The 25,008-nt window shown below is 56.2% G+C and overlaps 2 protein-coding genes across 4 annotated transcripts in view; one reads left to right on the top strand and one right to left on the bottom strand.

The window, feature by feature from the left end:
• TRAF7 (TNF receptor associated factor 7) overlaps positions 1-18,145 on the top strand; it is a 37,252-nt gene extending 19,107 nt beyond the window's left edge. For all 3 annotated transcript variants that reach the window (XM_072877925.1, XM_072877926.1, XM_072877927.1), the window contains exons 5-21: positions 2,717-2,833; positions 4,170-4,262; positions 6,038-6,071; positions 7,376-7,559; positions 8,280-8,414; positions 9,357-9,574; positions 10,170-10,243; positions 11,300-11,348; positions 11,850-11,977; positions 13,042-13,124; positions 13,543-13,582; positions 13,984-14,100; positions 15,297-15,419; positions 16,237-16,356; positions 16,574-16,705; positions 16,946-17,065; positions 17,314-18,145. In XM_072877925.1, the coding sequence (XP_072734026.1) occupies positions 2,717-2,833; positions 4,170-4,262; positions 6,038-6,071; positions 7,376-7,559; positions 8,280-8,414; positions 9,357-9,574; positions 10,170-10,243; positions 11,300-11,348; positions 11,850-11,977; positions 13,042-13,124; positions 13,543-13,582; positions 13,984-14,100; positions 15,297-15,419; positions 16,237-16,356; positions 16,574-16,705; positions 16,946-17,065; positions 17,314-17,328 (1,782 nt within the window). In that variant the 3' untranslated portion in view covers positions 17,329-18,145. The remainder of the gene's footprint in view (positions 1-2,716; positions 2,834-4,169; positions 4,263-6,037; positions 6,072-7,375; positions 7,560-8,279; positions 8,415-9,356; positions 9,575-10,169; positions 10,244-11,299; positions 11,349-11,849; positions 11,978-13,041; positions 13,125-13,542; positions 13,583-13,983; positions 14,101-15,296; positions 15,420-16,236; positions 16,357-16,573; positions 16,706-16,945; positions 17,066-17,313) is intronic.
• A 901-nt stretch (positions 18,146-19,046) lies between these two features.
• CASKIN1 (CASK interacting protein 1) overlaps positions 19,047-25,008 on the bottom strand; it is a 33,938-nt gene continuing 27,976 nt past the window's right edge. Inside the window, 7 exon segments of the mRNA XM_072878468.1 lie at positions 19,047-20,790; positions 21,280-21,616; positions 21,619-21,675; positions 21,805-23,931; positions 24,010-24,148; positions 24,646-24,747; positions 24,840-24,950. Coding sequence (XP_072734569.1) covers positions 20,694-20,790; positions 21,280-21,616; positions 21,619-21,675; positions 21,805-23,931; positions 24,010-24,148; positions 24,646-24,747; positions 24,840-24,950 — 2,970 coding nt within the window. The 3' untranslated portion in view covers positions 19,047-20,693.

Raw genomic sequence — 25,008 nt, 5'->3', positions numbered from 1 at the left:
ACAGTGCCACGGGTTCCCAGCCTTGCTTTGCCTACAGGGAGCGGGAATGAGGACTGTACTAGAGCCTTCACATGGAGGCTGCTTTTGTAGCTGACGTGATGGGAACTGCACCTAAAGATTACAGCTGAATATCGGGGCAAAGGTACACTAATGCCTGAAGCGCTGACCGTCTGTCCAAAGTCTCGGTTGTTTACAGGGGGCTTCACCCCTGAACCAAGTTACTGGCCAGCCACAAGCTATCCATCTTCCATCAAAAGATGTTTGAGCAGTCCGTCCTTGGGCTGTTTGAAGATGGACTTGATGTTTAGTGCAGAAATAGCCCTGGCACAGCTGTGGGGAGGTGGGACCCTTCTGACAGATCCTCCCAAATTCAAGCCTGGCCAAAGCAGTTCCTCTTGTGCCGCTTTGCCCCTGTGGCAGGGCCTGGTGCTCCTTGGCTTTGGTGCATATGGATCTCCCCCAACCTGGGCCGATGCCCATAGGGTGGGGGTCCTGTAGTCCTCGCGCTCTGTTATTCTGTTTGCAGTGCAAGAGCACCCTGCAGTCAGCCCCCTTGTGCTGGCTGCTCTACACATGACTAGTGTGGCAAAGCTCAGTCTAAATAGCCAGGCTAGGAGTGGGAGGCAGTGCAGTGACTAACCCTGTAGAGCTGAGGTCTTTCACGTCTTATCCTTGTTTGCTTGGCAAAAACAAAGGCTGCGGATACCTAGAGGGGCTGTAAACGCCAGCGCACACCTCTGCCATTTGGCATTGTCACTACAGCCTGAGTGGAGCGACCTTTCTCAGCACATCAGCTTCCCTCCTGTGCAGTTTACACCAGCATTAGCCCAGCCAGGGCACAGGGAGCTGAGCTTGCAGTGTTGCACAAGCCTAGCAAGGCTGTGTCTCACACCCCTGCCTCCTGGAAGTGCTCTTGGGCTGCAGTCCCCCTGCTCTCCATCAGTGATCCACACAGGATGTTGCTCTTGATAAAACTGCCTCCCTGCAGAGCCTGCCTTTGCTGCCCTGATCTCTGTGTCACCTCCAGAACGGGAACTATGCACAGTCATTCTTGTTATTAAAATAACTTTTGTTACTAGTGGAGGAAAATAATAAAATTAATGGATACACATGAAATTGATTTACCTCGTTATAACCATTCTTCCTCAAGGTTTACATATTTAGCCAATAAATATGCCTTCTTTAAGAAGAAGAGCTTTATGCTTTGGCTTCTAAGCAGATGCAGCATTTCTGAGCTCCTAGGATCCCAGTATCATAAAAATTAAGAAGCAGAGCAGTGTGAAGAACCAGCAGGATCCTGGTCTGCTCCTCTTCTGCAGCCCAGCAAGGACTGCACTGAGGCTGCAGTATAGTCTGTCTCTGGGGAAGACAGCAGTCTCTGAAGCTCATCTTACATCTTTCATTGCTGAATTTCCTGACTGCCCCACTGGCCTCTTACACTGCTTTTGTCTGTCCTTGGGTCTGGTGTCACACACTTTCACCCAGGGCAAGCACACAAAATACAGCTCGGGAGGTTCAGATTGAACATGAGGAAAAACCATTTTGCTCACAAGGTAGCACAGGACAGGAACCCGGGGCGGCAGAGTCTCATCTGTGCGGCTTTCCCCGTTCCAGCTGGGCTGACTTGATCCAGGGAGAGTCCCTCTTCGGGTGGGCAGCAGGGCCCGCGATCTCCAGCGCTCCTTCCAGCCAGCACTTCTAGGAGTTTGCAACTGATGTAGGCTACGGTCAAGCCACGTATAAGTGTGATACATGCAGGTGCAGGCAGCCTGGGTGTTGGTCATCTCTTGATGTGAAGCATCTGAAGCTTATGGCTTCATTCTGCCATTTCTTTGTCAGCCCATCCGTTCTGCTCCTTGAAGACTTTTATTGCTTCTCTGCACTCTTCCCGGTCTGCCAGCAGCATCTCTTCCAGAGTCACCCAGCAGCGGCTGCACTACCAGCTGTTCTAGACCCCCCAAATCCAATCACCCCGTGGTCTGAGGAGTCTCCAGTTTCGCTTTGATGCTGAATTGCATCTTGGCTACGCGCTGCTGGTTGATATTCCACCCTTAGAGATGCGCTGCTGGTTAATATTCCAGCGGCAGCATTCCCTCAAAGCCAATCCCAAGGCCACCGTAACCAGTGGGATTTTTCTTGATTGGCGCATGCGATGTCCACTTAGCTCTCCCCTCCCGCGCAGGAAGCGACAAAGCCAGTCTGTTACTGAATTGAATAGAAGGAAGTCTCCACATTTACGCAAAGAAATTTGGCAGAAGTTAGATAGCGAGCGAAACAACAAGTGCTGCTGCAGAGATTGTAGAAATTGCAGAAGCTGGTAGCTGTCTCTGGGGGAAGATTTACAAAGCTTTCTGTGAAGGATTAATTCTTCCAAACCGTTGCTGTGCGGGTGTGCACGGTAAGTATACAAACGACTGCACCTTTGAGAAAGTTACATGCTTGGAATTTAGATGTCAGCTTGGTTTAATAAGTTAAACCTGAATGATGCCTGTCCTGTCTCTGAGCGTGGTGCAGTGTTCCCAGTTGCCGGGAAGAGCACACAGCGGCGAGACGTGCTACTTCTGTCGGCCACTCAATGCAGCTTGGCAGAGTGGATGAACAAATGGAGCAGCTGAGTTTTGTGGAGGGGGGGGACTGCACTTGAAGTCTGCGCATAGGGTTTTGGAGCAGGGGGAATTATTTGCCATAACAAGAAGTGTGTTTTATCTTTTTGAAGCCTCCGATCAGCACCCCACGCCGCTCTGACTCTGCTATCTCCGTCCGTTCATTGCACTCTGAGTCCAACATGTCCTTGCGCTCAACGTTCTCACTCCATGAGGAAGAGGAGGAGCCAGTAGGTATTTGGGATTGTCTGAAGGAGCAGTATTAGGAAGTTCAGTGTCAAAAGAGTAACTTAGTGGACACTTGTGAGTACGTAGAGCTATCACGGACAGATTTTCGTGATGTCTGGCAACTAAAAGCCTGGCTCTCAGGGCTCCTGGTTTTAATTGTGTTTCCACCACTGACTTCTGCAAATTACTTTGCTTCCTCGTGTACCATTTCCCCATACGTAAAGAGGGGACAGTGGTGAGGCTTTTCTGCTTCTCAGAAAAACTGTAAGTCTTTGCAAAGTCATGCGTGATTCCCTGGCTCTGCTGCAGAGCAGTAAGGGGTTGCAAGTCTTTGGGCTGGTGGTCCAGCCCCAGGCAGCAAGACTAATACAATTCCCCACTGATTCAGAGCCCCATCCTGCATTTAGGGCTGCATGGCACCCCACTGACTTGATTGTAAGCCCCAGGAGGGTGCAAGGAATTGTCCACATGTGACTCTTGTTGGGGGAGGACACTTCTAAGCTGAGCTTAGCTTGTGACCCGGTAACTAACCCCGGACTGGATGTATAAAAGGTCAGGTAGCATTTTGCCACAGATCTGGGATAAAAGTGTGTGTTTCGTATTTAGGAGCCCAGGGGGTTGTGTTTGCAGTTCTGAGAGCAGCACAGGATGAAAAGACGGACCGAACTGCAGTGATTGATTTGAAATGCTCTGAAATGTGAAGCCCTGCTCTGGCATGGAGTGGAGAGCTGTGCTGCTCCAGGAGGACGTGCTCAGAGCCCACACTCTGGCAGTCTTAGTTGGTAAACGGAACTGGAGAGATGGGCCCATTGCGGCAGAAACAATATTGTTTCTGCTTCATGAGGGAATGAAAGAGCCCTTCCTTCAGGATGTTTCAAAAATACAAAAGGGCAAGCTCTTTTAAAATTGCTTTTAAACTTCAGGCTTAGTACAGGGGACGTTTTTGACAATGCACTGTTCAGTCCAACCAAGCAAAAAGTACCAGACAGTGCAGCTCACGCAGTTCTGGTGACTTGAGTCACTCTGGCAAAGAAGTTGGTCTGTGCAGTTTGCTGTCAGGTCCTGATCCTGCCACATGCTGGTGGCCCCCAGTTTGTGATGAGCTGAGGGTCTCCAGCCATTCCCAACTTCATTCTTCCCTTAGCTCTTACATACTGGAGGGCAGCAGATCCAGACGGAAGTTTGTTTCAATATAATAAAGCCCTTAGCGTGCCCTGTGCCCCGGGCTCCTCAAGGCTCACCACTGAAGAGCTGTTTTGTTCCTTCTGCAGAGCTGGAGGCTCTTGCGTTTGGACTAATGCTTGTGCTCTCTTTGTCCCTTTCTCTCCTCCTCTTCAGGAGCCACTGGTATTTGCTGAACAACCATCCGTGAAGCTGTGCTGCCAGCTGTGCTGTAGTGTGTTTAAGGATCCAGTCATCACAACCTGTGGGGTAAGGCAGTGCTCGTCCAAATCATGAGCGTGGGCTCCACAGATGTTCCTGTGTGAGCTATAGTGAAGCCCTGACTGTCCCCAGTGACTGTCAGCCTGAGTGAGCAAAGATGAGGCAGCCCTGACCGGGGAAGCCAGGCCAGCGTAGGAGCAGAGATGCTGATGGACATGTGTTAGATTTCCCTGCAAGGCAGCTCTGAACCAGTCTGCAGTGGCGTGTGCGGGGCACTCTGCAGTTAGCCGGAGAAGCCTGGGGCTTGCTTAAAATTGGGCTGCTTTTCCCAGGAGAGCTGTACTGTCAGCCTCCCTATCCTGCCCACATTCAGTCTCCTTGGTGTGGCTTCAGTGAGGTCTAAAACTCCTCGTTCCCTGTCCTGAAGGGCTCTGCAGCGTGCTGTTGCCTCCTGGGCACCCCAGGAACGGCTGCTCTTCAGTTGTGAAGAAAGTGTTTCTTATAAAACAAGAATGGCTTGAAGCTTTATTTCGTTAATGCTTGCAAAGGGATTTGAGATCCTCTAATGAAAGGCACAGAGTATTATGAATATTCTTCTAGATTCCATTTTACCGGGATTTAATAGAAACTGTATATTATTTCTGCTTCTGTGCTACGTGTGAAGAAAGATGGCTTTGTGACGGGCTCTCTAATGCTTCTGACGTGCTTCTGATTTCTAGGATGGAGCTATAGCAACAAAAGCAGAGAGCAGGATTGTTTATTGCAATGAGGGTGCTATCCCCAAAGGTGTTGGAAGTTGGTGCAGTTTCGCTGCGCCATTTCAGTAAGCAGCTCTTCATGGAGACACCGAGATTTACTGGTTAATATAGAAAAAAGAATCTGCTGCAGGAAGCAGACTGGCTTCATTTGCAGTCCTGGTTTGGCAGCTCTGGAGAGAGCACCCTACAGCTGTGCAGGGCAGGAAAAGGCCGCGTGAGCAGGGCAGCAGATAACGGCTCTGAAGAGTGACTTGCAGCCTCTCCAGCGCTGCTGCCAAGCGCTGGCCCTGTGGCAGGGGAATGTGGCTGAGGAGGCTCCAGGGAACGCACAGGGCAAGTTCAGGACCAGTAAATTGCTGCAGCCTTTGTTCTTCTCTTTATATTCATTAGCATGTTAGATTGAATTTGCTACTTTATCAAGTTAAAATTGTTACCATACATTTCTGCTGTGAGAATAGAGAGATAGAGAGCTATTTAAAGTGGCAAAATTTACAGTGCATTTAATGGGCTTACAAACCAGCTGTCCTGTCCACCTGACAACAGGACAGCTTCAGCTACATTAGAAGAGCTACAGAGGGATATATGTGATGGGCTGAGTGGCCAAGGACAGGGAGAGGCCAGACTTCCCCTTACTCTTCCCCTTGAGGACTTCTCAGGGAAATGAGAGGAATGACATAGACTAAGTGAAGGGTGAAGAAGAGAAACCGCATGCAGACTTGCAGGGTGGGAGTATCAGAGTGTGGCAGAACATGTCCGGGGCTTTGGCTTGCACTGTGATCATGGTCTGATCTTGAACAGGGCAGAACCCTCAAAGCTTCAAACCATGCACTTAATACTTCTCAGGAACAGGACCCGTGTTGCACTCTTAGCTGCCTGAGCAAGCAGCTGTTTCTTGCCCTGTGGTGCAGACTCAAGAGCACGCTGAGCTATAAAGTAGGCAGAACAGCTGCTGAGGCCCCTGTGCCACAGCCTTTAGTATCTCCCACCTTTCCCATCGTTAGCCGCAGGGAATAATTTGTCCGATATTGTTTACGCTGACGCTGCTGTTCCTCTTTGTCTCCACAGCACACATTTTGTAGAAGATGTGCCTTAACATCTGGTGAGTACAGAACTGTTCTTGTGTGATCAGCCAAAACGCTGTTATTTTCTGGTTTGTTTGCTTTCACTTAAAAAGAAACCTGCAGAAAGATGTCTGAAGGGCTTAAAGCAAGCTGTCAGTCACAGGCTGCCACTGCAGCAGTGAAGGGCTGGGGCACGGGCGGCTGTGCAGCTCGGAGCTCCGATGGTACGCACTGTAGCATGGGCACTAGAGGGATAGGCCCGGCTCTTGGGCACAGGATGTTCTCAAATCCTGGAATATGCAGTGGATAATCCCAGGATAATACATGTCTCGCACAGAGCTGACCCATTGATTTCAGGCAGAAAGCTTTCTGTGGCTGCCTGTCTAAGGAACAGGGGGGCCATGTTTGGCAGAGACCTATCAAACCCCTCCTCCCCCACCCCGTTAGTGCCAGCTCTCTGGCCCGCTGACTGATGCACAGCACCATTCTCTCTGCCCATGCACAGCAGCACCACACAGAGCTGCTTTAGCTCACCCAGCTCTTCCAGAAACCTCGTGGAGCCCAAGTGTCTGGCTGCTGGCCTGGCCTAACCAGGTCCCGCTTGGTTTGGACTCTGCGCTACAAAAAAGACTTTTATTTGGCATGAGCCTGTGCCCCTCTTGGAAAGCTGTTGTTCAGCACAAAGCCAAGCCATTCGTATTACCAGAACAGCGAGCCCTGAGGAGGCTGCCTGGGGAGTCCAGCAAAACAGCAGCTCTTTCTGCCTTAAGATGTTCATCTTCCACATGTGAGGGGTCCGTCTGCTTTGCATGCTAGCCCTCTGTCACCATGTTGTGCTATATCTATCCCAACCAACAGATTTGTAGCAAAAGGCTTTGCAGTTGCAATCCTGAGTTGCTCAGTTTTGCTCCTGCCCTCAAAGCTCGTGTCTTTCCTTCCCTGCAGCATCCCTGGCCTGCAGTGCCCCGCTGGCAGCAGAGGAGCTGAGCCCCAGGCCTGGGTGGGGGAACGGGTTATGTACGGGGCATCTGCTGATTTGTGGTCACTGCCTGTGCATACTCTCACACTTCAGCAAGCACAAGGTAGTCTGAATTAGTGTGGCCTTCCTTCATTGGCAGCTAGCTCAAATTATCATGGATTAACATAAACTGTAACTTTTCACCAAGCCCCAAGGCAAACCAGAGATAGTGGCTTGCAGACCTTGTGAATATTCATGGCTCATTCCATTGCCACCCATCTGGGTGTTGGCTGTCTTGGCCAGAGAAGGCAAAAAACTAAAATCTCCTCCAGTATCTCAGCCCTTGCTGACTCTCTCTCTCTCTTTTGCTTCCCCACCTGGCAGAGAAGTGCCCCGTGGACAATGCCAAACTGACCGTAGTGGTTAACAACATTGCGGTGGCTGAGCAGATCGGGGAGCTCTTCATTCACTGCAAGTATGGCTGCCGGCCTGCAGCCAGCAGCAAGCCCGCTGCCTTCGAGGTGGACCCCCGTGGATGTCCGTTCGCAATTAAACTGAGTGCCAGGAAGTAAGTGGCTTGTTACCAGCGTGCAGCCTCTCCAGGGAAGGGGCTCCACCACCAGCAATCTGCTGTCGTATCTGAGCTGCCCTGTGGCTCCTGGGGACAGTGCAGCTCCCGCCAGCAGTGCTCTGTGGGGGTGTGCAGGGGTGTGGGAATGGGCAGGGTGACTTGAGGGGACAGTTCTTTCTACTATGTCTCAGTCTTAGGGTGATGGCAGATGGGCTGGTCTCAGGGAAAGGACACTGTTCTCTGCTCCCAGCTTACCTGAGTGTCTCAGCATCGGGACAGGGGATACGCTGTGAAGACAGCCACCTCACACCTCTGGTGTGAAACGCTGTGGCTATGGTCAGAGACTCTGGGATTCTTTTTGTAAGAGGAGTTATCCTAGTTATATCCTAGGAATCTGAAATCTATCTCCCTCCCCATCCTAAATGCATTCACTGTCTTCCCTATCACCTGGCCATTGCCTGTTGTTGATAGCTGCCTGAAGGCTCAGTTGATCAGCTGCAGAAGTAGATGTTCCCTGCATAAATGTGGCTTATTATTACTCTCAACTTACTGGCCAAATGAGAATTTAAAGCTGTAATTGCAGTCTTAGAGCAGGAGGCTTTCGATCACCTGACAGTCTCACAGGGCTGGTTTGCTCCTTTCCTGACAATCTGTGTTGTTTCCATTAATTTTTGCTTATTGCTGATTTTCCCTCCTTTTGCTTCTCTCCATGGGCAGAGATCATGAAAGCAGCTGTGATTACAGGCCGGTTCGCTGCCCCAATAACCCCAGCTGCCCACCTCTCCTGAAAATGAACCTGGAGGCACATCTGAAAGAGTGCGAGCACATAAAATGTCCCCACTCCAAATACGGGTAAGGAGTTGTTGTTTTTTAGTGGGAAGGATGCACTGAGCTCATTTCTGAGCTGCTTTTTGGCTACTGCAGCCTTGGGATAGCCCCATGGGCTCTGAGCAGCTCTGCCCAGTGCTGTGCACTGGCCTGAAGCTGAGATCAGGCTTGCAGGGCTTGCAGAAGGCAGCCCCTGAGCCTCTTGTTGAGAACGAGCAGGTCACGCTGCCCAGCTCTAAACCCTGCTGGCAGCCGAGGAGGAGGCTGAGGTGTGTAGGCAGAAGAACCAGCGGGAGGAGAGTCAGCGCAGTGGATGTGGCCAGAGCCACGCAGGAAGGAGGATGAGTACAAGAGTAATGCAAGCACCATAGCAGTCTTTCAAACCAGTCCCAGGGCAAGGGAAGTGCTGGTCAGCCTCAGAGGGTTGGTTGTCACCTGAACAGGAGTGCAGCCCGGGCTGGGGGTTCCCCGCAGGATGCTCAGTTAAGGTTCCTGTTGCAGGAAGAGATGTCTTGGCAGAAGCAGAGCAAGGCAAGTCGTGACAGAGCAGCCCTGACTCCTTCCCATGCTGCAGGCCCAAGTCAGCACCTGCTGAGGTCAGCTGCAGTTTTTTCCATTGGTTTTGATGGCTCTTAGATTGGGCTCCTGGTGAGCATACGAACTGACACCACATTCTGTCTCTTGCCCAAGATCTGCTTTTCCTTGCAACTACTTAGACAGACAGACAGACATTTCAGTTTGGGGCCAGTGCCCCAGCCGGAAGAATGGCAGCTGCTTGGCCTCTGTGTTGCCCTGCAGTTGCCTGCACCCAGCAGGATGGTGAACCACAGTACCACTGCTCCTGGTGGGAGGAGCAGCACAGCTGGGGACCCACACAGGCCTCAGACCTCCCTCTCAGCGACCAGCTGAGCAAGGAGGTCTCCAGTGTGAGCCCGGCTCCAGCCAGCATCTGCCTTCCCCTTGTAGGTGTACATTCATAGGAAATCAAGACACGTATGAGACCCACTTGGAGACGTGCAAGTTCGAGGGTCTGAAGGAGTTCCTGCAGCAGACAGATGATCGCTTCCATGAGATGCAGGTGGCAATGGCCCAGAAGGACCAGGAAATTGCCTTCCTGCGCTCCATGCTGGGGAAGCTCTCAGAGAAAATCGATCAGCTGGAGAAGAACCTGGAGCTCAAGTTTGGTGAGTCTGCGCTGGACAAGCTCTATGATCAGAGCTGTAGGGACAGGGCAGGTCTTTGTTAGGGTGGTGCATTACAGGATTCATTCCATGTTTAAAACTGGTGGTGAGCAGGTTTCAGGAGGTTCAGATATTCCTTGCAGAGGAACAAATAGGGGTTTCATCGACTTCCCCTGCTGCCAGAACATCATGGGACTTAATCCTCCAGTCACCGATCACATGGCAAGTCCTCGAAGTGTCTGCAGGCAGCTACCACCTTTCTCCTGTGACTTTTTCCTGTGCAGTCCATGGGCACAGGCCCCCATAAAAATCAGTGAGTCGAATAGCCAACAATGCAGCTACCCTGGAGCGAGCATGGTTCCTGGACACCTTTGCTGTGCCCAGCCCTGTCTCGCCTCTGAAATTTGTTGCGTCTTCAGCATCCAAGTACAATTTGCATTTGAGTAGCAGACACCCTCTTGCTTTTCCCTGCTGATAACAGCAGTGGATTCTCCTCCCTCTTTGTTCAGAGATTAGGTGGCAGCGGGTGTCCTCTGCCTGTTCCCCTGGACGTTGTCACTGACTCTGCAGTGACTATGGGCCTCTCCATCTCTTGTAGATGTGCTGGACGAGAATCAGAGCAAGCTGAGCGAGGACCTGATGGAGTTCCGCAGGGACGCCTCCATGCTGAACGTGAGGAGGGGGCCGGGCCCTGGGGCTGAAAAGGGATTGCGTGCAGTTAGCTGCTGGCTCTGCTACTAGTCAGGCTTCTCCTGCAGTGGGGGGAGTCTTTCAGGTTCCCTCTTGCTTGCTGGCTCTGCTCACCCCAGGTTTGGTTTGCTTTTACTGCAGCTGGGGTCTGGGTGAAGGTTTCCTCTAGGCTGTTAAAGGCAGCTTAGTGAGCACATTCTGGTCACTGCATCTGAGCTGCTGTTTTAACTGTTTCTGCTGTCTTTTCTCACCCTGTTGCTGCTCTCGAAATGTGTTACCAGAGGAAAGGACCCCTGCAGCAAGGAGAGAGCCCTCTACTCCAAAACCTGGGCACTCCTGTACCTTTTATACTAGCCAGGGACAGTACGCCCTTCTCCCTGCCTGCAGAGAAAGCAGGAAGATAAGCAGATCCCTGCTAACAAGCTGGGAGTGAGACCTGTCTCATGATTTTGGACATTATTCAAGCACTGATGTTAGGCAGACATTCCTAGTTCAGGCAGACTGCATCCCGCTGGATGTACTGATCAGGAGGAGCTCACCCTGGTTTACCTAAGCATGCTAAAGAAGAGGGTCCCCATGGATGCAGTAGGGACCAGGCTGTGGAGGAGACTACAAAGACACCTTCCAATTCTTCTCCAGCAAGGTGGGCTTCAAGAGCCCAGCTGAGCAAGCAGTCCCCATAACAGATTTGATTATTTTTAGCAGTCTGGTGAATGGCAGAGCAAGGACAGTATATTCTGAAAGGTATTTCTGTGCCTGCCTGAATACTGAAGAGTTTAGTGCAGGTCTGAGATGCTGTCAGAGCCCAGTGGTCTCTGGAGGGAGGTGACAGAGGGATGTATGCATGCAGTCCTAGAGCAGGAGACCTCCCATCAGAGAATGAGTCAGCTGCTGAAGGAGGTCCTTCATAGGGAGTCAAGACCTGTCCAAAGGCAAGAGTGGTTTTAGCAGTAGAGGGGGACAGTCTTAAAGCCATGCCCAGAAGGGCAGACTGGTCTTGATGGCTCTGCAGCTCATGCAGCTTGTTGTGTTTTTCAGGATGAACTCTCCCACATTAATGCTCGGCTCAACATGGGCATCCTTGGATGTGAGTATGCATGTGGTTTTCATCCTCTCAGGCTGGGTTTGGGTTGATGGCCCAGTGAGCCCTTTTAGGCATGGTCACAGTTGTCTCTGGGTGCAGCAGTGATTTTTTCACAGGATCACCGCTGCTGCAGGAAGAAAATACTGGTGGGAGGGTTTGCCAGAAGCACTGGCTGAAGGGGAGCTCACAGTGCTGCAGGGTTATTAGCTGCTGGGGGAGATGTCAAGTGGACTCTGCATCTCTGGCCTCCCTAGGTCTAGCCCGGGAGTTGCATTAGGGAAATGAGTCCTGGGGCTCAAAGGAATAAGTCAATGAGCTGTAAGGGTGGAACATGAGACCCTCCAGCCAGACTGGGAGGGTCTCACGGTTCCTTCTGGCCTGCAACAACGTGAAGTGCAAGGAGGACCTGCTGGGCCAGTGCAGGGAGCTCTGTCTCCTCCAAGCTCACCGTGACATGGCGCAGCACCATTCTCCCACCTCTCACCTGCCCTCTTGTTTCTGTAGCCTATGATCCTCAGCAGATCTTCAAGTGCAAGGGGACCTTTGTGGGACACCAGGGCCCTGTCTGGTGTTTATGCGTTTACTCCATAGGAGACTTGCTCTTCAGTGGCTCTTCAGACAAAACCATTAAGGTAAGAGCTTGCCTCTTCTCTGTATCTTCTGCATTTGTAAATGTGCTTCAGGTGGGACAGAAGCTGAGCTGCAGTTTGTGGGGTGGGGGGATGTCACTTCCCAAAGTTTCTCCCAAAGAATCTTGAATGATTCTTTGCGGTTATAGTTGGGCAAAATTCTCTGCAAGGAAATGTTATGTGATAGTGAAATCGAGAGACAAATAGTGGTTTTTGCAAAGCCCTGATTAGAATCTCATTCCTCCTGCTCCTGGTTTTGCTTTCTGTGGCGTTTAGGGCATCCAAGCCTATTTCAGCTTCAGGTTTTATTTTCCCTTGTTATAAAAAAATCATCTTTGAAAAAAACATTTTCCCCTGATCAAACATGTCCTTTTTCCATTTTATGGCATGTTTGTTTTTCTTTGTCCTGTTTTCAGTAACTCAAACTGACAGCACTGCTCCAGTGCAACCTGAACAACAGTTCCCAATGTCACTGTGTTGGCTGCTGGTGGCTGATGGCTAGGCTGGGGAGCCACGCGGGCTGCCGCGACTAGCCCTGCCAGGAGCAGAGCTTTGGTTTAGTTTCTTTGAGCGATAGCAAGAGCCACATGGAAGAAAATGGACATAGCTGTACTTTATTGAAAGAAAGCAGCTTTCTCCCCAGTCCTGGCTGCTCTGGGCACCACATTGCCATGTTCCCTCTTTTGAGAGAGCAGTGTGTGCTCGGTGGGGAAAACCTTTGCAGTGGCAGAGGAGGCTGTGCTGTGCCATGGGAGCCCTAGGACGGGGTGTGAATTGGTAAAGCAGGAGCCTGAGAGCTGCTTCTCTGGGTCAGTGTGAAAGGCAGTGCTGGAGAGGGCTGATGCCTGCTGCTGTCCAGTGTCTCATTAACTTCAGCCTGACCCTTTGCAGTAAATTTCCTTTCCTAGACAAGCTTATCTCTGCCTGGGAGCCCGGAAGGCAGGTGCCCAGGTGACAGCCTGTTTCCTTGTTTCGGTGCTTTTGTGGCTTTGCTGACATCCTGCCCGGGTCCCCAGCTGCTCTGTCTGCCGGCGTGTGACCCTTTCCTGACTTGTGTTTCCTGTTAGGTGTGGGATACCTGTACCACATACAAGTGCCAAAAGACCTTGGAGGGTCACGATGGAATTGTACTGGCTCTCTGCATCCAGGGGTGAGTGGAGAGGGACACCTGCCCCTGCAGGATAGAGCGGGGAGAGCACTGGGGCTCCTGAGCATGCCCCTAGAATTCCTGTCCTCAGTCCTGCACGTGCAAGATTGTGCATGAAAGGCACATCTTACCTCTTTGCTCTTTAAAAATCGACAAAGCACGTATTTTTGGCCTCCCCTGCTGTCCTGGCTTCCTTCCCTGGTCACCAGCAGGGTGCCTGGCCTCCTGCTCCAAGGGCCAATCCAGCCTGGCCTCCCTATGAGATCTGGGCTCTGCTCCTGGGGTTGGTGTGTTTGGTCTTGGCCCAGTGAGGCTGTGAGACTGCGGCTCCTCGCCCAGCACGGTGCCTGGGAATGAGCTGGGACCCTGCGCTCATTGCTCTCCCTCGCTGACCTCCTTTTGTTTTCTGGTGACATTACAGGAACAAGCTGTACAGTGGCTCTGCTGACTGCACCATTATCGTGAGTACCCAGGACCCCTGCTCCGCTTCGCAGTTGGGATGTGAGATCTGCAGGCCAGCCCCAGGCTGTTGTAGAGCAGGGACCTGCATCCTTTTTTCTATAAGGCTTTTTAGCTGCCAGTGGTGTAAGACTGATAACCCGTGTGTGCTTTATCCACTGCCTTCAGCCAAGTTACTCGTGGGTCAGATTTGGGTGTTTCCTGCAGGCTGGATTTCCCACTCCCCGCTCCTGCGTGGGGAGCTGGTGCTCTGAGCTGGGTCAGTGGCTCATGCAAGTGCCCTGTCCTGCCTGTGTTTTTGCCTGTGCGCGATTGCCTGCCTCCAGAGGCAGAGGAAGGGCTTCAGCACAAGGGGCCTGTGCCTGCCCCTGCCCCTCACAAGCGCTCTTCTTCTCCTTTGCAGGTCTGGGATATTCAAAACCTGCAGAAAGTGAACACGATCCGAGCACATGACAATCCTGTTTGCACTTTGGTCTCCTCGCACAACATGCTGTTCAGCGGCTCTCTCAAAGCCATCAAGGTGAAGCTCTGGGGTGGCTGCTCTTGGTCTGGTTGGGGACCGATGGTGCAAACTGTCAGGCAGCAGTGTCCAAACAGGAGGAAGCCTTTTGGTCTGTAGGTGACCTTGTTACTACGCTCTCCTCAGCCACACAGAGAAGTGCAGCCACACAGAGCAGGTAGCACTGCAGAGGTTTAGCCCGTGCTCTGTGCTGAAGTCAGAGATGTTCTGGGACCTGGCTGAAAAAACACTTTTGTTTCTTCTAACTCTGTAGACCTGAGACTGCAGGTGGAGTATCTTGGCAGTTCCTGAATGTGTGTGTCCCTGGGCCCCCAACGGACCTGCTCAGACCATTGGGAATTGTTTCTGGGGTCCAGAATTGGCTAGGGATTCAGGCTGCCTGTTTTGAAACCCCCTCCAGAGGATCTTGAATCCGCATTCTTTACCATGCAGAAATCAGGGAACAGCTTTGCAAGTTGCCCTTTAAAGCCTTGGCTAGATTCCCTTGGTTCTGCTTCCAGCTCCTGGTGAGACAGCTTATGGGACCGTCCATCTGTAAGAGGGTGCATGCTCTTTTCTTTATCTGGGGCCTGGTTCAGCTATCTAGAGAGCGCACGGGGCTGGAGGAGCAATGAGACAGCACTAAGCAGAAGGAGAACTTGGGGCCTTTTGTTTTTGTCGTCCCCAGCCACTTTGTGCCAGATGAGCCGAGCAGGCCGGTAGCGCCGCTTGGGAGCGGCAGGGTGAGATCCGTCGATCCCTGCGTGCTGGGGGTTTTGGCCAGGGTTTCCCAGGAGCTGCGGGAATGGAGCTTTGTGCGGACAGACTGGGAGTAGAAGTCCAGAGCAGTTCTTCACTGTAGATTTGGTTTAGGTTTTTCAAGCTCATGGTTCTGCTAGGGAAGGGTCTCTGCCAGTGATACTGCAGGCTCCACGTGAACTCTCCCAGGCCCTCAGGGAACATGCCTATTCAGCATAGTTATTGTGTGTTTTATCTACCCAAGTCAGTGGGTTCAGGCGATTCCCACGGGGCAGGAGACCCAGCACGAGGTTCCCCTTAGTGAGCTGGTAGGGCCTGGTGGTGAGCTGGCTGGCTGGCTGGGCAGGGGTGGGCAGCGCCTGGCCCCCGAGCTAGAGGCTGACCTGTTCTGCCCCATCACTGCCCAGTCCCACTGAGACCCTCCTCCATGTGTGTGTGTGTGTTTGTGCTTTCCGCAGGTCTGGGATATTGTAGGTACCGAGCTCAAACTGAAGAAGGAGCTGACAGGTCTCAATCACTGGGTGCGAGCACTGGTGGCTTCTCAAAACTATCTCTACAGCGGATCTTACCAAACAATCAAGGTGGGACCCTGAGACTCACGGCAACTGTAAGCCATCGGCTCTCCCCGTGCCTCTACGTATCTGTATTCTGCAGCATGGGTTGGTGGAGCAGGACAAAAGGTAGCCGCTAGGATGGGAGAGCACTGCTGTAGCGTTGCTGACACGCTGGATTTTACTGCGCCGATTGCATCTTTGCAGGCACAAAGGCCGGGCTCTGGCTGGTCCTTGGGAGCGCAGCTGCTGGGGGATGCTCGCTAAGATAAAACGCGGCCTCACAGCTACGGCGCCTCACGCTGCCTCCACAGCTGCCGCAGCGTTATCTGCGCTGACAGTCCTGCTGATAAGAGGAGAAGGTCACTGTCTGGCTGCGGAGTTACCATAAATCTGTGTGTGGTTTCTGAGATGCCCTCATCTGTGTTGGCTCAGGCTTTGATGAATAGTTCACCTCTCGGCATCTGGGTGACACAAGAGAATTTGAAGTTTCCCTCCTCAGTGTTAATAAATCCCCATTCATTTGTCTGCATCAGTTTTTAGGGCTTTCAAGGACTGGGTTGTGTGTGCACATGTGTGTGCATAGTCACACACAAAGGGTGTGCAATCTCCACAACTTTTTCATCCTGGATGTTCAAAGCCGGGCAGCTAAATAAGATAGTGTGACTTTGCTCATCAGTACTGAGCATTCCCAACCAGACAGATTTGTTCTTAAAGATGTGATCTGGACACACATGGAGCCAGGCTGACTCCGTGCGTGGCTGGAGAAGAGCTTCAAGGGAGCTCCCTCCTGGAGAGAGGTCCCTGCATGGGTCTTATCCTGCCTTTGCTCTGGCGTCTCTTTCAGATCTGGGACATCCGCAACTTGGAGTGTGTCCACGTGCTGCAGACGTCAGGAGGCAGCGTCTACTCCATCGCTGTGACAAACCACCACATTGTGTGTGGCACCTACGAGAACCTCATCCATGTAAGGGCTGCAGGGTTTAATGCATTCGTTGGCTTGAGGCTGGGAGAGAGGGGCAAGGAGATGGGGGCCTGGCTCTGCTGGTCCCCTTTATGGCACACCCAGAGCATGCGTGCACAGCACCCACCCTCGAGGTGTGCGTGGAGGTGGAAACACCTCTCGGAGGAGAAGTTGGTGGTCTGCAGCCCAGTGCAGTCTCAGCCCTGCTCTCATCCCGCAGGTCTGGGATATAGAGACAAAGGAACAAGTCCGCACGCTGACCGGGCACGTGGGTACGGTCTACGCCCTCGCTGTCATCTCCACACCGGATCAAACCAAAGTCTTCAGTGCATCGTATGACCGGTCTCTCAGGGTACGTGTCCAGGGACGTGCAGCTGCGTCTGTGCATTTGGCACTGTTGTTAAAGAATGGACAGCCTTGAGGGAAAGGGAGGACGAGGGATCCTCATCCCTGCATGCCACGTGGCCTCGTATTAACTTTGTGTCACTCGGCTCAAGCCCTGTGGCACTCACATCCCCCGTCCCTCCCGGTGCTCGGGATGTGCCAGAGCCCCGTGCCGCTCGCTTGGCTGATGCCTCCTGTGTGCCCGTAGGTGTGGAGCATGGACAACATGATCTGTACTCAGACGCTGCTGCGACACCAGGGTAGCGTCACTGCCCTCGCGGTCTCCAGGGGACGCCTCTTCTCCGGCGCCGTGGACAGCACTGTAAAGGTCGGTTTCCTCAGGCTTCTCCTTGATGGTTTGGCCTCTTCCAGTACCAGAACTAGGGCATTAAATGAGTTAGGAGCCGTCTTCAAACAAACAAGGGGATGGTCCTCAACGGGTGGGAGGTTTAACTCCTGACAGAGGGCATTGTGGATGCTGGAAGCCCAAAGGGAAGCTCCACAAGAGGATGAAGAGAAGCCCACAGAGCTGCTCAGAACAGTCACTGCCATGGGTTTCTGTTCTCTCCTCCGCAGGTCTGGACGTGCTAGCGAGAACGCCACACTAGTCCTGCACACTGAAAGACCAAAAACTCCTCCCCTCCGATGGCCTGCTGGGTGACTAACACCACTATGAAATAACTGCTGCAGTTCCTCTCCGCACCGACCACTGCCTGCTGCTGCCCATCGGCCAGTTCCCCCACCCGCAAGGACCCCGGCTGGCAGCTCTCAGGACGGGTCTGGCCCACAGATGCTCCGGATGCTCCCTCAGATCTGCCGTGTATGATCGGAAACGCAGAGGAAGCCGTTCGGTGCCAGTGCCTTCCGCACCGCAGGATGCCCTCCTCTGCCTGCATCCCCCCAGCTGGGAAGCATCCTCTGGGGCCAGGGCTGGGCGAAGCTGGGCCTCCAGGCCAGGGCAGCCCCGCAGGGCACCGGTGCAGATGCAGCGCAGCCCTCGGCCAGTGCTGAGACTCAACGGTTCAGCTTCTCACAGGCGGGAGCTGGCCTGGCCAGGGCGGTGACACTGGGAGGCTGGTCCCTTTGTAAATGGTAGAACTGAGCATTAAGCCTTGCCCTGGGTTGGGACCCCCACCCCTTTCTGTCTCTACTATTTAATTTTACTGCCAAGATGTCAGGCTGATCCATCTGGGAAGAGGTGTTTTCTTGAGTAGCCAGGTACGATTTTTATGCCACAGCTAGTTCTCAAATCAAATAACACAAGCCCATTGTTCACCACCCTGTAATAATGGTCTCCACATTAAAGAGAAGAAGCCTCCGTTGCATTTTTACTCACATTTTCTACTGTTTTTAAGATTGTAATATAGATTTGATTATTTCTTCATTGACAATAAAAGCAGAAAGAGTTGTTCCTGGCCAGCGTGACTTATTGCAGGCTCTCGCTCTCAGTGGGAGCCGGTGGCCAGCACTGGTCCTGCGGCAGCTCCTGCCTCCAGCCTGCGCCCGTCCACCCTGCGGCCGCTGCCAAGAGCCAGGCTTGGCTGCCCCGGAGGGGCGGGCATGGCCACGGCCACAGCACCCGCTGTGAAAAATGGGGTGCAGGGACTGGGCACCCGGGCGGAAGAGCAGTTCCCAGCCAGCCAGGCTGCCACACACCCCACAGCACCCCCAGCACCCAGCCTGGCCAGGGCAGAGGCACCCAAGGGTGGCCTCGAACCGTGCAGCACGTACGCCCGGCCAGACACGACCGTGCCACGAGGACCCGCGTGCACTGCAGCATCCGGCACCCGCACGCCCGCTGCGCCAGCACGGCCCGGGACCCCGCGGCCGCTCGCCAGCCCCAGCTGCATGGCAGGAGCCATCGCACGTGCCGGCTGATATTTGTTTGGACACAAACAGTGGTGGGAGCCTGCAGGGGTTTTATTTTTTTTATTTTTCTTTAAATATTTGTTGCCAGACTTCGTATAGGAGCAAACTTCTTCACAGCACCACGAGCCATCTACTATTCAGAATAGGAAGAGTAAGACGAGTAGAGGTGAAATCTAAGCACAGAAGAGCAGGGAGAAGCACCAAGATGCATAGCTTGACAGATGGGATACGATACAGAGTCCATAACTTAATCATAAAAAATATATATATGTATATATCCATCATGTAGAACTTTATGGATTTTGTTTTTTAGATACATATTTTTTTTCTTTTCAACAGATATTTTCAGGCGGGTGATTTTTTTTTTTTTTTTGTTATTTTTAAAGTCTTTTTTGTTTGGTTTTTTTTTTCTTAAAGAAATTTCAAAGTTGTGCCAAACACATCTGGATCAGCGACCACAACGGGCGAGACGGGGGGAGAGAGAGGAAGGGGGGGAGAAGGAGGGAGGGAGAGGAAGGCGGAGGGAGAGACCACTCTGTACGTCTCAAGAAAAGGAAGGAACAGCAACACTTTGTTTTGAAACCACAAGCAAAAAATGCATTCATCAGGACTCAAGCGACTGAACCAGACTCCAACTCCAGTTTATACATGAATATACAGCGGTGCGTCCCGGAGAACGCACGCAAGCACACGCACCCCCGCGTGCACGCACACCCACGCACACCCACACGCGCACACCAAACAAATGCCGAGAGAAAAAAAAAAAGAAAAAATCAATAAACAAAACCAAAACCTGAAGACACTCCAAAAGAAATGAAACACCTCCAGGATAAGAATTAACAAAAACCTCCATAAAACAAGGCACATCCTTTGAGTTCTTAATGGTGTAAAAATAAAGACGTGACACTGAATCCCAACGGAAAGACCCAACAGAACTGCTTGCACGGACCTTCCACCCAGAGAAAAGGTAAATATTGTGCTACTCTTAGAATGAGTTTGCCACAAGACACACAGCTTAGTATAATCTAATAGTTTTTCTCAAGCTAAAATCCAGTTTTCTCTTGATTTCTTTTAAACTGCTTTATATATAATTGCTAATATTTTTAAATCTTTTAAATATATATTTGTTAAAGTTTATTCTTTTTATTATTTGGGGGGGGGGGAATCTGGTTTATATCTTTTTTTTTTTTCCCCTCCAATAAATTAATACTTCTTTATAGCTTATCACTGTCCTCTCCCCCGGCGGGGAGGGGCCGGGCAGGGGCACGTCCCGCTGCCCCCCGCCCGCCCGCGCTGCCGAGGGCCCCGAGACGGGGCGTTCGCTCCCCGCTTTGCGACCAACGCGAACAAAACCCCCTTCCCACGCCCGAGGCGAAGCCCCCGCCGAGGGGAGCCCCACGGCCGGGCCCCCGCGCCCCTCAGGCAGCATCCCTCCGCGGGGCAGCCCCAGCCCGGTGCGACGTCATGGTGGGACCCCGCGCCCTGCCCGCCCCCAGCGAACGACGACGGAAAAAAGAAAGAAAATTAAAAGAGGAAAATTAAAAAAGGAGAAAAGAACCCAAGTGCATTTGCCCACCTGGACCCGCCACCAGCACGGCCACCAGCAAACGCCATCGGTGACGTGTGGCACGCCGCTGACGGAGCTGCCACCGGGGCCACCACGCCGGGCAGGGCTTGTGCTACATTCGGGCCGCGGCGACCCATGGCACTGGGGCCAGCAGGGCACGGGCACGATGGCGGTGGCCACCGGACAGGTAGGTAGAGAGACCCCCCCGGAGCCCCGGCAGCTGGCGGGGGGACGTTTCGGTCCGGGGCATGTTGCTTTGTTTCTTCTGTTGTTTGTGTTTTGTTTTTTGTGGGTTTTTTTTTTTTGCTTCTGCAAAAGGGAGTCCTGCCGGAGCCGGCGCCGAGTCCATGAGCACAATCCTGAGGTATCTTCTTCTTTGTGCAAACCCCGAGGGACGGGATGTCCGGGAGGGTACGGCTGTACAAAGGGGACGAGGGAGGGCGGTGGGGCTGGTGGGGTCGTGGATCGTTGTGCCCTTGTGCCCACGTAAGCCCTGAGGTTCGCGGGGCCCTGGCGCCCCTCACTCCAGCATGGCGTCCAGCTGGTCCGCCAGGTCGTCGAACATGCTGCCGATGTCGTCCAGGATGCTCACGGTGCTCTTTGACTCCACGGCCGAGCTGGGCGAGCAGCGGGGACGGGTCAGCGCCACGCACGGGACAGCGGCACCGCACGGTCCCCTCTGCCCGGCGCACGGCCCTTCTGCCCCTCTGTGCCCTGCAGTGCTCGGCACCGTGTCCCCAGTGTCACCTCCCCAGCGCAGACCCCAGTGCTACTGCACAGCTGAGGCCATCCCAGCCCCATCGCGCTCCGGCTCGGCGTCCCCCACTGTCACCTCTCCAACGCAACCCCCGGTGCACCCACACGCCCGGGCTCTCCCTGCCCGCGCTGCTCCGGCACGGGGTCCCCCAGCGTCACCTTCCCAACACAGCTCCAGCCAGGGCCCCAGGATGCTCCGGCGCAGTTTCCCTGCAATGTCACCCCCGGCACAGCCCTGCTCCCGCTGTGACAGCACAGCCTGACCCCCCCGCCCGTGATGCTCGCGGCCTCCCGACCCCCATCCCCACGCAGCTGGGTGGCACAGCACAGCGCAGCCCCGCGCCCCTTACTCTGCCGCCTGACTGTCCTCCTGCTTGATCTTCTCCTCCACGGCCTGCAGCGCGGCGGCCAGGGACGCGCTCGTCTCCTCCAGCTTCTGCTGCACCAGCTCGGGGCCGACGCTGTCAACGGAGGGGCCGGCGATGGCAGAGCGCGGCGGCTTCACCGGCACCTGCTGGGGCTGCGCACCGGGCGAGAGGGGCTTGGCGGGGCTGGAGCAGAGCGAGGGCGGCGTGCTGGACGGCTTGGCGGCGGCAGCGCCCAGCTGCCGGGCAGGGGACGGGGCCGGCGTGGAGCTGGCGCTCACCGACTGGATGGCAGCGTGGGGCTTGGGGGGCTTGGGCGCCGTGGGGGCGGCGCGGGCTTGGGGGATACGGGGGGCGGCGTGCCGTGGCCCCGCTTCACCTCTGCGGAGAGAAGGGAGAGGGGCAGAAGGGCGGCGGGGCCAGCCGGGACCCCCGCTGTACGCCCCGGGGGGGCTCCGATCCGGGGGGGAGGGACACACACGGGACACACGGGGGTGGCGGGGCACCTACCTGGGCTGCCGGGGCTCGGGATGGGCACCTTTTTGGGGACAGGCGTCGGCGGCCCGGGCGCCTTCTGGGGCGGCTGCGTCAGCACGGGCTTGGGGGACACCGGCGGCTTGAAGGGCTTCTTGGGCTCGGCGGGCGGCAGGGCGTAGTCGGGGCCGTCAGGGCGGGCGGCGGGCGGCGGGGCGGGGGGCGGCTCAGCCCCGCTCAGCTCAGAGGCCGGCCGCCGCTTGACGGTGCCGGTGCCGTTCTGGTAGACGGCGAGCGGGGCGGGTTCAAGCGCCGGCTCCTTGTCCTTGGCCTTGGGCCGGCGCTTGACGGTGTCGGACTCGGTGAGGACGAAGCGGACGCCGTCCTGCTGGCTCTGCCGGGCCCGGATCCGCCGCTTGAGCGTGGCGCTGGCCTCCACCTTGGCCAGGTCCCCGTGGCGGTGGGCCGGGGACAGCCCCTCGCCCGCCTCCCCCCGGGCCGGCCCCAGGGGCCGCGGCCGCTGCTTGATGGTGAGGTTGCCCTCCTCGGCGAAGGGGATGACGGCGTCCGGGGAGCCGCCGCGCTCGACCCGCAGCCGCTCGCCGGGGCCCTCGGCCCCCGCCTCCGCCCGCGCACCCTCAGCGCGCTCACGGCGGGCGGCGGCCACCAGCCCGGTGACGGGGCCGCTGATGGTCCGGCGCCGGTTCACCACCTCCCCGTCCAGCCCGATGGCCTCCTTGTGCTTGACGGTGGCCAGGACGGTGGCCACGCGGGCACGCTCGGGGCTGCCCGGGGGGGCCCCCGGCTGCAGGTAGTGGCTCTCGGGCACCTTGGCCGGCCCCGGCCCCGCCCCGCCAGCCCCATGCGGCTTCTGCAGCGCCAGCGCCCGGGCCCCGCCGCCGATGGAGGACATCTCCAGCATGGCCGCGATGCTGCGCACGCTGCCAGCACTGCCCGTGTCCACGCTGCCGCCCAGGTCGCTGGCCCGGCGCTGCTCCCGGCGGCTCGCCCCCTCGGCAGCGGGGGGCCCGGCCGCCGCCTCGCCCTCGCCCTCGCCCTCTTTGGGGAAGTCCTCGGCCATGCCGGCGCTGGAGATGGCGGAGCTGGAGCGCTTGGGGGGCGGCGGCGGGGGCCCCTTCTTCTTGGGGCGGACGGCGAAGGACTGGCTGCGGTTGACATTCTTGTCGCTGCCGGCGGGTGCCCGCACCGAGTGGCTGCGCCCCACGCGCCGCTGGACGGTGGCGTAGGGCCCCGCGTCCGGTACCAGCAGCTCGTCCCGCTCCTGCTCGCTGTCGGAGGCGGCGTAGCGGTTCAGGCTGTGCGCCCGCTTCTTCGGCCGCCCCGGCTCCTCCTCGCCCTCGCCCGCCGGCGGCAGGCACAGCACCGGCACCGAGACCGGCAGGACGGGCACCCCCGGGGACCCCCCCTCGCCCTCGGCGGGCTGCGGCAGGACGTAGGCGAAGCCGCGGTGGGTGGGCGACTGCGGCAGGGAGCGGGGCGACACGGGGCGCTCGCCCGGCGGCAGCAGCTGTGGGGTGGGCTTCACCTTGGCGGTGGCGTGGGGGGCCGGCAGGCCCTGTGGGGAGGGGGGCCGCGGCTTGCCGGGGGTCTGGGGCGGCGTCAGGTGGCCGGCGGAGGGCGGGAAGGGCTGCCGGGGCTTGCCGGGCACAGGCGGCACGCTGGCCCGCTTGACGGGGTGGCCGTGCCGGGGCGGGCGACCCTCCTTGGGCGGCGCGGGGGGGCCCTCGCCGGCTCCCTCCGCCAGGTACTCCTGGCTCTTGGAGATGGCGGCGGCGGGGGGGGCCCGCGGGCCATCCCCCAGCAGCTCCTGCGAGCTGCTCATCAGCCTGGCGCGGCCCCCCAGCCCCGGGGGCGAGCGGTAGCCGGGGGCCGCAGGGTTCAGCGCCTTCTCGGGGGGCTCCTCGGGGGCTTCGCCTGTCATGGCCACCTGCAGCTCGCTGCTGAGCTCGCTGTCCTGGAAGGTGGTCATCTTGGGCGACTGGCACTCGGGCGGCTCCGGCGGGGGGGACTCGATGGCCAACACCTCCGGGCACGCCGCCGCCGCCGCCTTCCTCTTCAGCGTGCCCGGCTCGTACTTGCCCAGCTCGGCGCGCTGCAGCTCCGCCAGCTTCTTCACCGCCAGCATCAGCTTCTTCTGGTGGCCTGGGGACACCGCGGGGCATCAGTGCCGCTGCCGGTGGCCGGGGCTGCCACGTTCGGCGCTGTGGCATGCGACCTTACCCAGCTTGGTGATGCCGATCTCCTGCAGGTCCTCCCAGGTGATGTCAGTGATGAAGTCGATGTTCTCGTAGCCGTTCTCCACCAGCACCTTGTAGTACTGGGACAGGCCGATCATGGAGAGCCACAGCGCCAGGTTGGCCTGGGGGGGGGCGGCGTGCGGGGCACGGCTCAGCGCCGGCTGGCACCAGGGTCTGGCCGCGGCACCCCCCGGCACTGCAGCACCCATGCCACACGGGTGATCCCGTCCTGCTGGGGGACAGCCCCAGGGGGTTCCCCTTGTCCCCACGGTGTCCCTGTGCTCCGCAATCACCTGGGGCCATGCCCAGCCCCGTTTCCATGGGAAGCCCCTTGCCGTGCCCAGCTGATGGGGCAGGAGGGGTGTCAGGGGACACACAGGTGTCACGTCCATGCTGGCACCAGCTCCTGACAGTCCCTGAGCTGTCAGGAGGGGACGTGGGCCGCTGCAGGACTGTGGAATGTGGGTGCCATCTGGGAGTGGCGAGGTAGCTCCCACCCTCGTCCCCTCTGTGCCACCCCCTCCCTGGAGGGGACAGGCTGCCAGACTCCCAGCATGGCCGGGTCCCCAGTGCCACCCTGCCTGTGGCTTTGGCATCCCCGGCCCCACGCAGCCCTTACCGGCTTGTACTCCGGCAGCCACTCGGGGATATTGAGGTTGTTGATCTCAGAGGCAATCTTCTTTCTGTGCCCCGGCTTGGTGACACCGATGGCCGTGAGGTCCTGGGGGAGAGAGGGAGGGTCAGCACCACCCTGCACCAGCTGTGCCCCCCTCCCCACAGCACTGGCCAGCCCCAGCATCGCCACGGCCTCACCTCCGGCGTCATGCGGCTAATGGTGGTGATGTCGTAGCCAGCGTTGATGAAGTTGGGCGCGTAGAGCTGCAGCTGGAACTTGCAGAGCCACTGGTACACGGCCTCTGAGCTCTGGGGAGAGGGACGGCGTGGCTCGGGGCAGCCCGGGGGACAGGGACCCACCGCCCCT

This window comes from Ciconia boyciana, chromosome 13 (assembly GCF_034638445.1).
Source record: "Ciconia boyciana chromosome 13, ASM3463844v1, whole genome shotgun sequence".
NCBI classification, from domain to species: Eukaryota; Metazoa; Chordata; class Aves; order Ciconiiformes; family Ciconiidae; genus Ciconia; species Ciconia boyciana.
This window is presented reverse-complemented; position numbering and strand designations above follow the sequence as displayed.